The sequence below is a fragment of the Arvicola amphibius genome, chromosome 4, assembly GCF_903992535.2.
Source record: "Arvicola amphibius chromosome 4, mArvAmp1.2, whole genome shotgun sequence".
NCBI classification, from domain to species: Eukaryota; Metazoa; Chordata; class Mammalia; order Rodentia; family Cricetidae; genus Arvicola; species Arvicola amphibius.
The window spans coordinates 5,689,871-5,706,492 of record NC_052050.1 but is presented as its reverse complement, the minus strand read 5'-3'; the positions used below and the strand labels follow the sequence as shown (position 1 = coordinate 5,706,492).

Here is a 16,622-nt window from a genome sequence, read left to right as displayed (position 1 = left end):
CTGAGATCAGAAGGTCCACGGAGCTGCATCTAGACATGCACACTTTAAATGCCAGCGGTTGGGAAGCTGGGCCAGGAGTTAGAAGCCAGCCAGGGCCACAGAATGAAACCCAGTCTTTAAAATAAAATGTCCAAGGGCTGGAGAGACTGCTGCTCTTTCTTGCAGAGGACCCGAGTTCAGTTTCCACCACCCATGTCAGGTGGCCTGAAACTCTAGACCCAGGAGATTGACCCTCTTCTAGCCACCTAAGCATGCACACCTGCACATACACACACATAAGTAAAACTAAATTTTAAAACATGAAGATAAGGACCTAGAGAGATAGCTCAGTGGTTAAGAACTCTTATTGGCTGGGCAGTGGTGACATAAACATTTAATTCCAGCACTCAGGAGGCAGAGACTGGCGGATCTCTATTGGTTCGAGGCCAGCCTGGTCTTCAGAGTGAGTTCCAGGACAAGCTCCAAAGCTACACAGAGAAACCCTGTCTCAAAAAACGAACAAACGAAAAGGACTCACTGTTCTCAAAGAGGGCTCAGATTCTCGGCACTCACGCAGCAGCTCGCAGACATCTGTAACTACATAGACACCAGGCATACAAGTGGTCCACAGACATACAAGTAAGACACCCGTACATATGTAAAGAATGACCTGAAGAAGCAGTTCTGGGATGGATAACTTTTATGCTGGGGATCCAAACCACGCTAGGCAGCAGCTTTCTGCCAACTGAGCTACAACCCAGCTGCAGGTTGCATACGGGATCTGTTGGGATTAAAGGCACAAGCTGCCAAGGTTACCAGCTTGTAGCCAGTGTTTGGTTAGAATGACTCAGGCTCTTCTGTTTGTTTTACCTATGGCTCATGCAGTTGAGAGCTCTGGCTACTCTTCCAGAGGAGGACCTGGGTTAGATTCCAGCACCCCCATGGTGGCTCACAAATGTCAGCAGATTCTTCCCTCTCTCCTGGCTTCCTCAGGCACTGCTCATACTTAGTGGACAGACATATATGCAGGCAAAACACTCACACACATAAAATAAAAATGAGATGGCTAACGTGAGCAACAATAGAGACTCTCCAGCCCACAAAGACAGAACACACTTGTGCATCTTTTGTGGGGGGTGTTTTGAGACAGGGTTTCTCTGTGTGGCCCTGCTGTCCTGGAACTCACTCTGTAGACCAGGCTGGCCTCAAACTCAGAGGTTCACCTGCCTCTGCCTCCCGAGTACTGGGGTTAGAGTGTGGGCCACCACTCCTGCCTAGTATGTGTTTCTTTACAGACCTCTGCCTTATGAAACTGATGGAGAGAGGAGATTGCTGTGGGAACAGACTCCTCCTGTAACTTTATTTATATACCATGTGTATGTGTGTCAGTGTGTGATTCAGGTTTGTATGTTAGCTTGTGAGCTCATGACATATGTATCATGTATATATGTGTGTCGGTGTGTGATGCAGGCTTGTATGTTAGCTTTGAGCTCCATGACATATCAAAGACTTGCACAGCCCCTCCTGCTGGAGTTAGTCTTCCAGATGTGGCTGGTTTCTCATGTCTTATGGTTGGCTTGGTTTATCAGGAATCTTCAAATCTCCATCCCAACTATTTGGTTCCTGGTGCCATCGATGCTGCCCAGACCTGGGATCTACTTCTTCCCCTGGGAAGTCAGTGATGGCCAAGTTCCCGACGGAAGCACGCTGCGAACTTTTGGCAGGTAAGAATGGTCATCCCTTCATGTGGCAGGGTGGTTACATAGCTCCCCTCCAAAGAAACTCCATTAAAATGGTTTTAATATTATTTTGTCTAATTATAAATTCTCACTGTGCAGCCCCAGCTGACCTGGAATGAGCCAGCTAGACCAGGCTGACCTTAAACTCAGAGATCCGCCTGCCTCTGCCTCCTGAGTGCTGGGATTAAAGGTGTGCATCACCATGCCTGGCTGTATTGTTTTAATACAAATAACCCACAAAGGAGTAAAGAAAAGCAAAAATCACATGTAGCATCACTGTCTAGATAACCTATTGGTAAGTTTGTGACCTCTCTATACTCTCTCATGTGGATCTGTGTGAGTGATCATCTGGGTAGATGCGGGTACACACTTACACACATATGCTATGTTAGTTGTATATTGTCCTGTCACAGGTCACCTGAAAATAAAGTGATACCAGCATGGTGACACACATCTGTGATCCTAGCTTGGGAGGCTGTCTCAGGAGGATCTCAGGGTTCAAGGCTGGCTTGAGAAGCTTGGCAATTTACTGCCTCAAAAGAGGAAAAAAATAAACTGGGCATGGTGGCTCGTGCCTTGAATTCTAGTACTTGGAAGCAGAGGCAGGTGGGTTTCTGTGAGTTCAGGGCCAGCTTGGTCTACATATTGCATTCCAGTCCAGCCAGGGATGCATAGTGAGACTATTACGCCTACAGTCAGACCCCCAAAACATCACCAGGAGCAAAGTCTTCATTGTGAGTTAACTCGGGTCCCTCTGTCCAGCTGAAGCTTCAGCAGCAGCAGGGACAATAACAACAGGAGCAGCACAAGAGAGACTGCCAGCCGTGAAAAGTGGGGAGGGAGTTATATAGGGGAATTCCAAGCCTCTGGGTTTGTGATTGGCTGTCCCCTAGTAGGGTGAGGGGAATTCCAGACTTCCAGGCCTGGGATTGGCTGCCTTCTGTGCTGTAAGGGGATTTCCAGGCCTGGGGGGGGAGGGGGAGGATTCCCAACTGCCAGTGATTGGTCCATTTTTCCTGCTCAGGGATTGGCTGGTTTTGTGTCAAGGGCAAAGATGGCTCTGGTTCTGGGGCCAAACTGTGTTTCTTTCTTTGGTTTTTTTTACCTTTTTGATTCTAATTTTTGGACCAGGGTGAAATCTTTGGTATGTTCTGAATCTAGGGGCTTAATGTGTTCTTTTGGTCCTGGTTTTAGGGTCTGGGGACTTTTTCTCCGGCTCTAGGTTCGGGAACAAAATGTCTCTTCCCCTAGCTCTGGTTCCATTTTTTTTTTTTTTTCAGTTATTCGAGACAGGGTTTCTCTGAAGCTTTTGGAGCCTGTCCTGGAACTAGCTCTGTAGACCAGGTTGGCCTCGAACTCAGAGAGATCCGCCTGCCTCTGCCTCCTGAGTGCTGGGATTAAAGGCGTGTGTGGCCTGCGCCACCAATGCCCTGCTTTCTGGTTCCATTTTCAGGGTGTGTTTCTTCCCCTGGCTCTGAACCCGGAGCCAGGCTGCTTGGAGTTTGTGTTAGGGCCATGGACTCACTGGATCTGTGGGGCCTGGGCCTCTTAAGACCTTGTTTCAAAATAAAATTCACAACTTTCAAAGTCAGAGTAAGAAAATTGACAGGCAGTTGCCTCCTATCTGTAAGGCAGTGGGGGACACTTGTTCCAGTTCGTGGCTTATATTTTATTTTCGGATCAGTTTGAGGCCAGTCATGAACTTCCACGTATTGGTTGGCCTCCTCTATGAAACTTGGAGGTTGGCTTGTCTGAGTAGAAATGCTCATGCTTCCTCTGCCCTCCAGGTTGCTCTGTTATGACATGACACACTCCCTGGTGACCCTGGCAGCACAGCAAAGATCTGATCAGTGCCAGTTGCGCGTCTGCACGAAGTTGGTGGAGCCTTTTGAGCCGCGTGTGGGCTTCCTGTACATGGTTCTTGGGGAGCTGGAGCATGAGGAGGGTAAGATGTGCTCCCTACAGCCTGTTTTACTCTGACACCTCCGCGGGGGTGTCTTTTGTGTAAATCAAGAATGAACTGAGCCTAGAACACACATCTTTAATCTCAGCACTCGGGAGGCAGAGGCAGGTGGATCTCTGTGACTTCGAGGCCAGTCTGATCTACAGTGCGAGTCCCAGAACAGCCAGGGCTACACAGAGAAACCCTGTCTCAAACAAAAACAAAACAAAAGAACCAGGAAAATATGGGATTGGGATATAGCTCAGTGCTTGCCGTACAAATGTGAGGACCCTGAATTAGAATCCACAGAACACAGTAAAAATCAATAGGTGTCTGATTCCAGTGTTCCTACAGAGAGACAGGAAGCAGAGACCAGACTGGTGCACACAGGGCGAGCAAAGAGACCTTGCCTCAAATGAGGTGGAAGAGAGGACTGGCTCCCAAAGTTGGCCTCTAATGTCCACACATGTGTCATGGCATACACAAGCCAACACACAAAGAATAAAAGAAAAGAATGAGGAATAGATTGGGCCTGTCCAATTGTCCTGTGACCTAGTGGGATTGCCATGCTTACAGTTCAGCCCATGAGGTCAGGGACTCTCAGGAAACAGGTCTGACTGGACTCGAATGGACCAGCCATGTGATACTGAGGAACGGTGAAGAGGTACCACCATGGGGAGGGGCAGGGGAGAAATCACAGGTTTCTGAGGATCTGTGTGTGAGGTAGTTTACTTAGGCCTTCCCGAATATGCCCACCAGCCCTGAATCGACATCTTATGTCTCGTAATTTATACTTTTAAAAACCCACAGGCTGGAGAGATGGTTCAGTATTTCAGAGCACTTGCTGCTCTTGCAGAGAACCTGGGTTTGGTTCCCAGCACCCACATCTGGTAGTTCACAACTGCCTTTTACACCTCTTCAGGACACTGCAGTCACTTCTTTCACACTCATGTGTGTGTGCCCACGCATGCACGTGCGCACACACATACACAAACAATTAAAAATAAAATCCTTTTAAAAACAACCCATGGTGGGTTATAACTCTGGATGAAATACATAAATTAAATTCATTAATTAAGTAGGAGATTTAATTACTTTTAATATAGAAATTAATTAAATGGCTGGTTTTAATTATATTGGATTTAATAAGTGTTCATCTCACTCAGATTCAAGATTTGAAGGTCGGAGTTCCTGCCTTCATAATTGATTTGGGAGAGATATGAAGGGAGACACAATGGACCTTTTATCTTTTAAAAAAAAATCATGTATTTATTGTATGTGTGCACACACTAATGTTTGCCTCAGCATGCACAAATGCACTGGCACCGTTCTCTTTAGCCAGCTCTCCAGCTCCTGTTTGGGTTTTTTTTTTTTCAATTTTTTTTCATTTTTCTAAGTATTTCATACACGCCACTCTGGTCTGGAGGGAGTGACCAAGCAGCAGGTAGAGTCCTGTGTAGGCTGAGTGTGGCCATGCCTGGCGTGACCTCTCACCTGGGCAGGAGGGTGTACTTGTGATTGCACTCAACCTTCCTGGGACTGGCCTTAAGTCCTGTCGGGGATCAAAGGTCCATCGGACATGTATTGTGCCCTGTGTCCCAGTGAAAGTCCTGAGGAAAAGGAAAGGCTAGCGAGCGGTACTTTTCTAACTTTTCATGTAGAGCCAGCCATGAGACTGGTGTGGAACACACCAGTTGTGTGATCAGCTCCTAAGATGTGACACCTCTCGGTACCACCCAGGGTCCCAAGGAGTTCCTTTCTGGACATGAGGTGTTTCTGGCCAGTCTGAGCTTCCCTGCTTTGTCATTAGCACGAATTGCACGGTGTGTAAGTCTCACTGGCTATAGCAACTGCCAGTTCACAAATCTCATAGCTCCTCTTTCAGAAACTACTGTAAAAAGGTTTAATTGACACATGGTGATTGTCTATGCATATTATGGGACACAAGGTGACATTTCAGCACTTGTCCACGATAGATAATGAATGACCACATCAGAGCAACTGGCATACCCATCTCGGTAGACATTTCATGTGTGTGTATGTGTGTGTGTTGGGAGTACTCAACAATGCTCTGTTCAAGTAGTTGGCAACAAGTAGGCCCCATGGTGCAGGACTGTAATCCTAGCTACCTAAGAAGTTCAAGGCCTGCCGGGGATACAGCGTGAGTTCAAGACCAACTTGGGCATCTTGGCAAGGCAGTCCTTCAAAAAGTTAAAAACGGAGATAAGAAGAGAGCTAGGAAGGGGCCACAGTTCAGTGGTGGCAGCACAGAGGTGAAGGAACTTTTCTAGGAGAGACACGGGGCATGAGGAAGAAGAGTTACATGTTTGGTGAATGCCTGACTAGCTGTCACAAAGCCCGAGTCCAGGCTAGCCAGAACAAAGGGAAGAGTTTCTAGGCAGATGGAGGGAAGCGGCTCAGTGAGCTCGGAGACTTGGAAGTCTTTGTGCTGCAGAAGCCCATGCAGAGGTCTGTGGGCTTCCTGCGCTCTTCCGTGGGTGGGACCAGGAGGGTAGAGGCTGGGGGTGCATTGGGCAGGAAGCTTGGTAGGCAAAGACTGGTCTCTACAATACCAGGAAAATAGTTGGAAGGTACTTAGGGCCAGCTGAGGGGACAGAGAAGGTGAGAGAAAGTCCAGGAGTCCCAGTAGGTGCAGTGCAGGAAGATGCCGCCGAGAACAAAGTTTCTACAGCAGAGGTGGAGGATTCTGGGACAACCAGTCCAAGGTGCAACGTGGGTGTGGCCGTAGAACTGGAGCAGAGGTGAACGATGGTGTGACTGGTTATCAGTGAGGAGGAGACAGGCACGCCACGTGACCTGACAGTGGGCGAACTCTGGACTCACCTCCCAGCTCAGTGGGGCGCGTGGGTGGGAGATGGAGTGGGGAGTGTGGGGTGGGGGCCTGAGTGGGGCGCGTGGGTGGGGGCCTGAGTGGGGAGTGTGGGGTGGGGGTCTGAGTGGGGAGTGTGGGGGGGAGCTGAGTGGGGAGTATGGGGTGGCGACCTGAGTGGGGCGCGTGGGTGGGGGCCTGAGTGGGGCGCGTGGGTGGGGGCCTGAGTGGGGAGTGGGGGTGGGGGCCTGAGTGGGGAGTGGGGGTGGGGGCCTGAGTGGGGAGTGGGGGTGGGGACCTGAGTGGGGAGTGTGGGGTGGGGGTCGGAGTGGGGAGTGTGGGGTGGGGGCCTGAGTGGGGAGTGTGGGAAGACCCACTTGTCTGGATGATGCCAGGATCTAGCCAAGTCCCACAGAAAAGCTTGGAGCACTATAAAGATTCTAGAAGAGAGAGACACAATATTCCAGAGGGCATAAAGGGAAGGATTGGACACAGGAGTGTGTGGGGCAGGGATGGGAACATGGTGGGATTTGGGGTAACTATGCAAGGACAACCTCTGATGTGGTTGTTGAGGGGTACACATGCTAGGACTAGCGTGCTCCACACAGTGGGGCAGCAGTGGTACTCACAGGTGTGTGTGCTGGACTTGAACCCAGGGCCTCCTGGGTGCTAGGCAAGTGGTTATGCTTTTACTATTCTTAGATCTCTCTTGTATACTAGACTGGCTGTGTGTTGGAGAATGACCTTGAACTCCTGATCCCCTACCTTCCCAGTACTGGGATCACAAGTGTGTGCCACCATGTCTGTTTTATGTGGTCCTGGGGCTCAAAGCCTAGACCGAGTGGGTGCCAGGCAAGTACTAGACCAGCTGACTACATCCCCAGCCCTTTCCTTCTGAAGATTTACTTTATTTTTAATTGTCCGTATGTGTGTGTGTGTTTCTGTCTGTATACAGGTATGTGCACATACACGCAGTTACCCATAGAAAGCAGAAGCCTGGGTCACCCTGGAGCTGGAGTCGAATGGTTGTGAGCAATTGGATGTGGATGCTGAGAACTGAACCCAGGTCCTCTGCAAGAACAGTGTGTGCTCTTGACCACTGGCCCATCTCCCAGCCCCTCTTTTTGTTTGTTTGTGTTTTCAATGCGTGTTTTTGGCGGTGCTGAAGGTCACGCTCAGGACGGGCACACACCGGACAAGTCCTCCATTTATTGTTTGAGATGGGGTTTTTGTTCAGCCACACCTTTGCAAATGCTCGGATTCTAGGCAAGCCCCATCCTGCCCGGTTTACCTCACACCTTCCACCCCAGTTAAGATTGAGGCCACAGGCACCTGTCTTCTAATGACGTATGTCCACGCCCATGTTTTCCATCCCATCCGAAACAAACCGAAGCACCTGGCTGGCCAGCCACAGGCCAATTGTACTGGTGGGAAACCCATCTGTTCGGCCGTCACTCTGTTACCTGCAGTGAAGCGTTGCCCAAGTAGACAAGAAAAGATAAAGCAACCGAGATGGCTGAGCTTAAAAATAAAGTAATGGGGCGAGAGCTGGCTCAGCAGTTGGTAGTGCGCGCTGCTCTCCCTGAGGATCCAAGCCTGGCTCCCAGCATCCACATCAGGCAGCTCACAGCCACCGGCCACTTCAGCTCCAGGGGAGCAAATACTCCCTTTGGGCCTTCATAGGCACTCGTACTCATGGCACATGTCCACACACAGATACACACACATACACTAAAAGTCTAAATCTTCTGGCTGGGCGGTGGTGGCGCACGCCTTTAATGCCAGCACTCGGAAGGCAGAGGCAAGCGGATCTCTCTGAGTTCGAGGCCAGCCTGGTCTACAAGAGCTAGTTCCAGGACAGTAAGGCTACACAGAGAAACCCTGTCTCAATCAAAAACAAAAAACCAAAAATTTAAATCTTCTAAATAAAGCAAACAAACACTTTTAAGATTCTGTGGAATTTAAGTAGATCTCTAAGAAAATCTTCACACCAGAAGTTTGGGAACATTTGTCATAGAATCCTGTTTTGAGGTTAGTATCTCCCGTCCCTCATTTCAGGACCCCCTCCCCACCCAGTGGCGTTCACAATCAAATTGGGGCCTCTTTTCATCCTAAGGAAGGGATCTCAATAAACTCCTTCCATGCCTTCTGTTTTTGCTTTGATTCATTTTGGTTTGAGACAGGGTATTTCTGTCTGTGTAGCCTTGGCTGTCCTGGAACTCTCTCTGTAGACCAGGCTGGCCTCAAACTCACAGAAATCTACCTGATTCTCATTCCTAGTGCTGGGATTAAAGGTGTGCGCCACCACCACCCTGCTGTTTGTTTTTAATTATTTATTGTTACTGTATGTATGTGTGAATACAGGTTCCCACAGAAGCCAGACCTAGATTACAGATGTTTTTGAGCCACCCAACATGGGCGCTAGGAATCAAACTCAGGTCCTTCAGAAAAAGAGCAAGTGCTCTTAACCGCTGAGCCATCTCTCCAGTCCCCCAGCCTTCCACTTTGACATTGTGAACATCCGATTCTGTTCTTGTTCTTGCTGATCCTTCAAACTCTTTAGAGCTAAATGTGTCCCCAGGCTTCTCAGGGTGGTGTGAGTGTTTGATTGACGTGTGTAGATATCTCGTCCAGAGGCCTGAGTGGGGATAGTCGGCAGCCAATACCCGTCAGTAGGTAAAGATGGGGCCACACACTGAGGCCTCTGTGAGCAGCATCACCTCTGCAGCTCAGCACCCAGAAACTGAGGCCCAAACAAGTCCACAGGCGACCAGTGTGGGTGGCTGACACCTACACAGCTTGTTGATTGAAGTCTGCCTCCAGACTGTCTCCAGTCGGGAAATGGCCAGAAAACTGTTATCTCAAATGGATCAAAATCAGATAAAGTCATAGAACATTAGCTGAAGTTCCTGGGAAGAATGAGAACTCAAGAGGAAGCTTTTTCTAAGACAGGCATGGTGACATGCGCCTGTAATCCCAGAGCTTGGGAAATACAGGCCGGGGGATCAAGTATTTAGGGTCACCCTAGGATATTCAGCAAATTCCAGGACAGCTTGAAGTATGCTAAACCCCTGACTAAAAGTAAGTAGGGGCTGGAGAGATGGCTTGGAGATTCAGAGAACTCACTGCCTTTGCAGTGACCTTGGTTCCCTTCCCAACACTCACGATAACTCCAGTCCCAGAGGATCTGATGCCCACTCTGTCATCTGGGGGCACCAGGAACACACGTGGTACAATAACCTGCATGCAGGCATAACATCCATGCACATAAAATAAATCGGAACATAAGTAAGTAAATATAAGGGCTGGAGAGACGGCTCCATGGCTAAGAATACTTGCTCTTGGGGACTGGAGAGATGGCTCAGAGGTTAAGAGCACTGGCTGCTCTTTCAGAGGTTCTGACTTCAATTCCCAGCAACCACGTGGTGGCTCACAGCCGTCTGTAATGAGATTTGGTGCCCTTTTCTGGTCTATAGGCACACATGCAGGCAGAACACTGTACTGTATAATAATAAATAAATAAATCTTTAAAAAAAGAACTCTCTAGTGACTGGCTGAGATTTTTTTAAAAAAAGAGTACTTGCTCTTGCAGAGGACATGTGTTAGTGCCCAGCACCCACACAGTGGCTCACAACCACCTGAAATTCCAATTTCAGGGGATACAATGCCCTCTTACTGCAGGCCCACTGTGCACCTACATACATGTAGGCAAACACTCATCCACATAAACATAGGTTTTGGGTTTTCTTTTTTCTTTTTTTTTTTTTTTTTTTGGTCTTTTGAGACAGGGTTTCTCTGTATAGCCTTGGCTGTCCTGGAACTCGCTCTGTAGATCAGGCTGGCCTCAAATTTACAGAGATCCACCTACTCTGCCTCCTGAGTGCTGGAATTAAAGGTGTGTGCCACCACCACCCTGCAAAAAAAAAACCTATTTTTAAAATAAAAAAATCTAAATGCCTGTTGTGGACACCCCAATCAATGTCTTTCCTGTTTGATGTTACAGGAATATTGATTGACATTATATGTCAGGTCGCCAGCACATCTGCTAGCGGACCTCCAACCTGTCCCGGGGTGGAGTGACTTTACCCTGTGAGACTAGCCTTGCTTGGAGCTCAATTCCTTGGAGTTATCAAACATGGTTTCTCTTCACTCCAATTTTCAGTGACACTGGTTCCAGGATGCCAAGGAAGGCTTTCCCATAGACCAGTGTTTCCTCAGCGCTGGGCTTTTGGAAGGCAAAGGAATTGAATGTGGAGGTTCAACTTCCTGCTCTCTGAAGCATACAGGGGGCCTATAGTTCTGGGTCTCCTGGAAACAAAGTTGCCGACTTCCCGGAGCCTCCGGAGGGAACAGCTCAGGGGAGCATGGGTAGAGCACCGCAGCCTCTCTAGGAATCGCTGCTAATGCCTCTGTGTCTGTTTTCCAGATGGAGGTTCTGTGGTGAAGGCCCGACTGCTCACCTGTGTAGAGGGGATGGATCTGTCCTTGTTAGAAAAAGCCATCCTGGAGCAGAGGCTGTGCCTGCAGAAGAAGCAGCAGCCAATAGGAGTCGCCAGCACCTTGCCCACGCCTCCACCAGCTCCTCCTTCCCATTGACAGCCTTCACCTGAAACCAGAAAGCAGCAGCGGGGGTGGGGATGGGGTGGGGGTAGGGGGGAGAAGTGGGGGGTTTGTGGCGGTGTGTGCCCCTTCTCTGAACACTGGACTGACCTGTAAATGAAAGCCCACCCCAAGCCTGTAAATCCCAGCGCTAGGGAGGCAGAGTCAGAAGGATCAGGATTTTAAAGCCGATCTGAGCTACATGAGACCCTTTCTCTAAAATATATCTGATATCCACCCCAGGGCCCTGGGGCTGAGACTTGTGAAGGATCTGAAGGATTCCTCAGTGTCCTCACCAATAAAGAGCATGAACTTGTAGTGTGTGTGTACCTGGTGCAGAGCCGGCTGCAGCCAGCAGGGGCCAGCAGGGGGAGCCATAGCAAACAGCTTGCCTGACAGAGAAGCCGCAGCCTGCTGAGGACTTCTGGTGACTTCTGGGCAAGGAAGCTGAGGGGAAGATGCTAGGGGCCTAGAGGCAGGGTTGGGGGGCCCAGGGGCAGGGTTGGGGGGCCAGGATGCAAAAGGGTCACCCTTGCTGAGGTTCTGACCTAAAAATTGGCGAACTGGCCAAGTTAAGGTCCTGGGTCCCAGATGTGTGACCCAGGGCAGGGCTGTAGCTTCAGAAGCCTTGGCCGACTCCTGACCTCTGCCTCAGACTGCTACCCTCCCCTGTAGATTCTTTCTGGGTAGATTCTTGTGGCTCTGGAGCACTGGTTTGCCTAGCCTGAGACATGGGCTGAGGCAGAAATTTGGGCTCTCCTGCACTCCGTAGCCAGGCAAAGGAGAAGCGGGCGCTGGGCAGAGTCCGGCTGGCCAAGAAGTAGCATTTAGCCTTGAACCATCTTCCTGAGCAAGATGGTGGCGGGCGGTGCCGGGGGAGAGGGGGTCAGGGTCAGGGATGGGCACGGTGTGATGTGTAGACTGGAGTCTGGAAGCGGGGATGCTTCATATGGAATTTAAATGTCTGGGTGCGGTCTGTTTCCCGGTCAGCTCTACAGACATGGATGTGTTCCGGAAAGTCGAAAAGATCGGAGAGGGCACCTATGGGGTGGTCTATAAGGCCAAGAACAAGGAGACAGGGCAGATTGTGGCCCTCAAGAAGATCAGGCTGGATGTGTGAGTGTCAGGGTTCACCCCAATGCCCCATCTGTCTCCCAGGGGAATACCAAAACCTGTCCTCACCTCGTGGGCTTGCATCCAACCTCAATGGTAGCCAAGAAGGTACAGCCCTGTGGAGCTTGGTGGGCATAAAGTGTGCAAAAGTGGGGAATGCTATATATAATCACACACACACACACACACACACACACACACACACACACACACACACACACCTTGACCAGAAGCAACCCATTGGTCTTCTATCTTTTCCAACAGGGAGGCTGAGGGGATCCCCAGCACTGCCATCAGAGAGATCTCCTTGCTCAAAGAATTGAAGCACCCCAACATCGTCAAGTGAGCTGGGAAAGGAAGTGGGGGGTTGGGATCCTGACTGCCGTGTCCTGAGTCTGACCCCTCCCTGCCAGACTGCTGGATGTGATCCATAGAGAGAAGAAACTCTACCTGGTGTTCGAGTTCCTCACTCAGGACCTGAAGAAGCACATGGATTCCGCCCCCACCCCGGAGCTCCCCCTGAACATAGTCAAGGTACCCAGGGAAAAGCAAGAGGGTAAGGCCACACCCCCGCCCCTGTCGGCCACCTGCTATTCAATAGCTCTTTCTCTTGGGCATTCCCACAGAGCTACCTGTCCCAGCTGCTGCAGGGACTGAATTTCTGTCACTGCCATCGGGTCATCCACCGAGACCTGAAGCCTCAGAACCTGCTCATCAATGAGTTTGGAGCCATCAAGCTGGCTGACTTCGGACTGGCTCGAGCCTTCGGGGTTCCCATGCGTACCTACACCCACGAGGTAGTGTAGGCCAGGGAGCAAAAGGGACAGCCAAAGGATGTCCCTAGTGGATTCGGCCACCATGAACGATGCTGCTTCTTGCCTGCACAGGTGGTGACACTGTGGTACCGTGCCCCCGAGATCCTCTTGGGCAGCAAGTTCTATTCAACAGCCGTGGACCTCTGGAGCATTGGTTGTATCTTCGCAGAAATGGTAGGAGGGGAACAAGCTGGGCTAGGGGCAAATGTCAGTGGTAAAGTGATGGTCTAAATAGGAGAGGCCCTGAGTTCAATTCCCGAGATGGCAGCTTTGAGCCAGTGGCCAGGAAGATGGCCTAATATTACGTAGTAATATAGTACTTGCTGGCACCTGGAGTTTGATCCCTAGAACCCTCGGGATGGGAGAACTGATGTCTTCTGACTGCCACACATACACTGTGCTTCTCTCTCTCTCTCTCTCTCTCTCTCTCTCACACACACACACACACACATACACACACAATCAATAAATGTAACACAAAAAATGTTAAACCAAAAAATTTGAGCTGGGCATGGTAGCATATGCCTGTCGTTCTAAGGCTGGCCTCGAACTCACAGAGATCCATCTGCCTCTGCCTCCCCAGTACTGGGATTAAAGACACGTGCCGCCACTGCCTAGCTAAAACAGGATATTCTTGAGTTCAAGGCCAGCTTAAAAAATAAGGGCTAAGAGCACTTGCTTAGCATTAAAAAACAAAACAAAACAAAAACAAAAGCAGGAGGGAGGAGAAAGAGGTGCACCGAGGCAGGAAGGTTTCTGTGGTCTGAACTTCACAGAACAGGGTAGCCAGGATCGCACTGTGGCTAGTATGTCTATTAGAGATGGGTTGAGGGGTGTCCGTGGCTGGCTGGGGGAAGCAAGGCTTGTTCCAGGAAAGATCAGAATTTTAACATAGCCCTGGGGAAGATATCTTTTTTGTTGTTGTTGTCTGTTTTAAGACAAGACTTCACTGTGTAGCTTTGGCTGGCCTGGAACTCACTCTGTAGACAGACTGGCCTCAGAATCATAGAGACCCACCTGCTGTTGCCTCCAGAGTGCTGGCATTAGAGGCGTGCTCCACCACACCCAGCTTGGGGAAAACATGCCTTCCTGTGTTTTCCCACTTAGCCGGCGTGGGAGCCTGTATCACGTGTCACACAGAACACCCCCTCTCCTCTCCTGCTCCAGGTGCTTGGCAAACCTCTGTTTCCTGGTGATTCGGAGATCGACCAGCTCTTTCAGATCTTCCGTATCCTGGGGACCCCCAGTGAAGCCACATGGCCAGGAGTCTCCCAGCTGCCTGATTATCAGAGCAGCTTCCCCAAGTGGACCAGGAAGGCGCTGGAGGAGATCGTGCCTAGTCTGGGACCAGAAGGCAAGGACCTGCTCCTGGTAGGTACAGTGGGCAGGGACAGCACTTCAGCAGCTCTGTGGCCCCTCTCTCAGTCACCCTTTTACACAACGGAGGCTGGGCTGGGCTCTTCTGACCGACCGTTGTACACCCTCGGCTTGTCCCTGTTTGTATTCAGTCAGGAGTTTCTCTCCCGCTATCCAGTGTTCATCTCCCCTTTGCAAACGTCTCTTAGCTTTGCTTTGGTGTCATGGCTGTAATCTCTTCTTCCTGGTTGTCCTGTGTCTGACTCTCTCTTGTGGGCTTCCTGCCCCATCTAGATGGAGCACTTCCCTAGGCAGAGACCACACCTCCTCCTGCCTCAGTGTCTCCCCCCATACCGTTCTCAGAGGTCGGTCTTCACAGGGGCCTGGCTGTGCAGAACAGGCTGCTCCCTACCTTCTGAACCCCTGCCACCGTACTGACCCTTTAGCTGCCTCCTGGGCCCCAGATAAAGCTGCCCCAGTTTGCCCACAAAGCCTGCCATCCCCATTTCTGTCTTCACCCTGGTGTCGGGCCAGGGAAGGAAGGGCAGGGTCTCTGTCGAGACCATGGTCAGCTTACCAGAGGTCTGTGTGTGTTGTCTACCAACGTAGTGCCATCACTTCCTGCTAAGGCCCCTTGTCCTTCATATGCTCTTCCATGGCATCCTGCCTGGGTGATGTACCTGAGGCTAGAGAGCTGGACAGGCCTGACTGGTCCCTGGTTGTGTTAGCTCCTCCTTCACCTTGCTCATGGTCTGACCTGTACCTGCCCCCCAAGCGTGCATTCTTTGGACAGGTTCAGGGACTGCTGTCTTAGTGTGAAACACACCCATCCTTAGCCAGAGAAGCAGGCAGAACCTGGAGGGAACCCGGATGACTCATAGGCCTGCAACCAAAACTAATGGTTTAACCTCAGTTGTGGGAGCATCCAGAGCTGTCTTAAAAGCTGGGATATGTGGGCTTAGAAGACAATTCAGTTGGCAAAGTGCTTGCCTCGCAAACATGAGGACCTGACTTCGGATCTCCAGAACCCACACAAAGCCAGGGGGCAGGGTTGGGGGGACGGCTCAGCGGGCAAAGCTCTTAAGACACAATTGTAGCATCTAAGACATCATCTAAACAGGAATCTATAAGCCCAGGACTCCCAGGGGAGGATGAGGACCTGAGACGGGAGAATTCCTAGCATTCACAGGCCAGCTCGCCTGGCATACGCGTGTAGGCAAACAACAGAGATGTGTCTTGGGGCCGGACTGATGGCTGTTCTCGCAGAGTTCAGTTCCCAGCAGCCACACCACATGGCTGATAGTCGATGTAACTCTAGTTCCAGGGGCCCCGATGCCTTGGGCCCCCATAGGTGCTGCACCCATGTGCACATACACACACTCACAGACATACACAGAGACACACAGACACTAGGAGGCACTGGCTTCACACAGTTCTGGGTTTAGGCAACCTCTCAGGGACTTGGCTTTTCCACTGGGACCTGTGAAGGGAGTTCCTCTCCCTACCCTGGTTGCACCCAGGTTCAATCTCTTGTCTTTCCTCCTCAGCAACTCCTGCAGTATGACCCCAGCAGGCGGATCACAGCCAAGACCGCCCTGGTCCATCCCTACTTCTCTGCCGAACACTCCTTCGCACCCTGCCATTGCATGATGGAGCGTTTCTACCACTGAGAACATGTATGTGGGGCCCACCCCTCGTGCCCACCCATTTCCAATAAAGCATATTTGGAGAGAGCATACACCTGTGAGAAATTTTATGTCTGTCATCAGAATGTCATCCTGCCCGGACATTGGCTACTTCCTGTGTTGGTTGGATTTAATGGTGCGCTCTCAAAAGTCATACAGGTGTTCCGTACATGGGGTGGGGTGAGATGGGGGTAGCATTGGACAGCTGGTGTCAGGTTAGGCCCCAGCCTGCCAGCTGGGAAGCCAGGCCCGAGGACAGCGCGCCCTCTGCTGGTCTTGATTTTGTTTTCAACTGTGGGAAGAGTTGAGTCCAGGTCAGAGGACTCAAGCCAGAGGTGGGGTAGGACACCCTCATCCTAGGAATAGTCGGGGCACCCGGGTATGTTCTAAGTAGTTGTCTGTGTGACAAGTGGGGAATAAATGTAACTTGTTGCTGCATTTTCTGGTGTCAGTCATTCTGTTTGCCAACAAAAGGGAGGTTGACAGAGGGCTGGAGACAGTTCTGACAGGAGCTGAGGGACCGGGGGTCTTCCGTGGTCTCTCTTCATGACCACCCATTTCTAA

General features: G+C 50.6%; 2 protein-coding genes across 3 annotated transcripts; both read left to right on the top strand.

Moving 5' to 3' along the window:
* Positions 1-417: 417 nt before the first annotated feature.
* Ten1 (TEN1 subunit of CST complex) lies at positions 418-11,485 on the top strand. Its single transcript, XM_042054854.1, is given in 6 exon segments — positions 418-618; positions 1,569-1,703; positions 3,506-3,663; positions 10,917-11,073; positions 11,075-11,138; positions 11,333-11,485. Coding segments are annotated over 5 exon segments (621 nt in total). The 5' UTR covers positions 418-618; positions 1,569-1,614.
* On the top strand, positions 10,985-16,111 carry Cdk3 (cyclin dependent kinase 3). 2 transcript variants are annotated; one of them, XM_038326312.1, is made up of 8 exons: positions 10,985-11,121; positions 12,080-12,205; positions 12,467-12,544; positions 12,616-12,736; positions 12,829-12,999; positions 13,090-13,191; positions 14,185-14,388; positions 15,921-16,111. In XM_038326312.1, exons 2-8 carry the CDS (start codon positions 12,090-12,092, stop codon positions 16,041-16,043), a joined length of 915 nt encoding a protein of 304 aa, XP_038182240.1. In that variant the 5' UTR covers positions 10,985-11,121; positions 12,080-12,089; the 3' UTR covers positions 16,044-16,111. The 2 variants fall into 2 exon arrangements, with proteins under 2 accessions (XP_038182240.1, XP_038182239.1); XM_038326311.1 differs by lacking the exon at positions 10,985-11,121 and having other exon boundaries at positions 11,154-12,205.
* The last annotated feature ends 511 nt before the right edge of the window (positions 16,112-16,622 follow it).

Coding starts and splice junctions, on each gene's coding strand:
- Cdk3 (XM_038326311.1), top strand. CDS start 12,030: ATGCTTCATATGGAATTTAAATGTCTGGGTGCGGTCTGTTTCCCGGTC. Junction 12,545..12,615: donor AAGCACCCCAACATCGTCAA/GTGAGCTGGGAA, acceptor CCTCCCTGCCAG/ACTGCTGGATGTGATCCATA. Junction 12,737..12,828: donor TCCCCCTGAACATAGTCAAG/GTACCCAGGGAA, acceptor GCATTCCCACAG/AGCTACCTGTCCCAGCTGCT.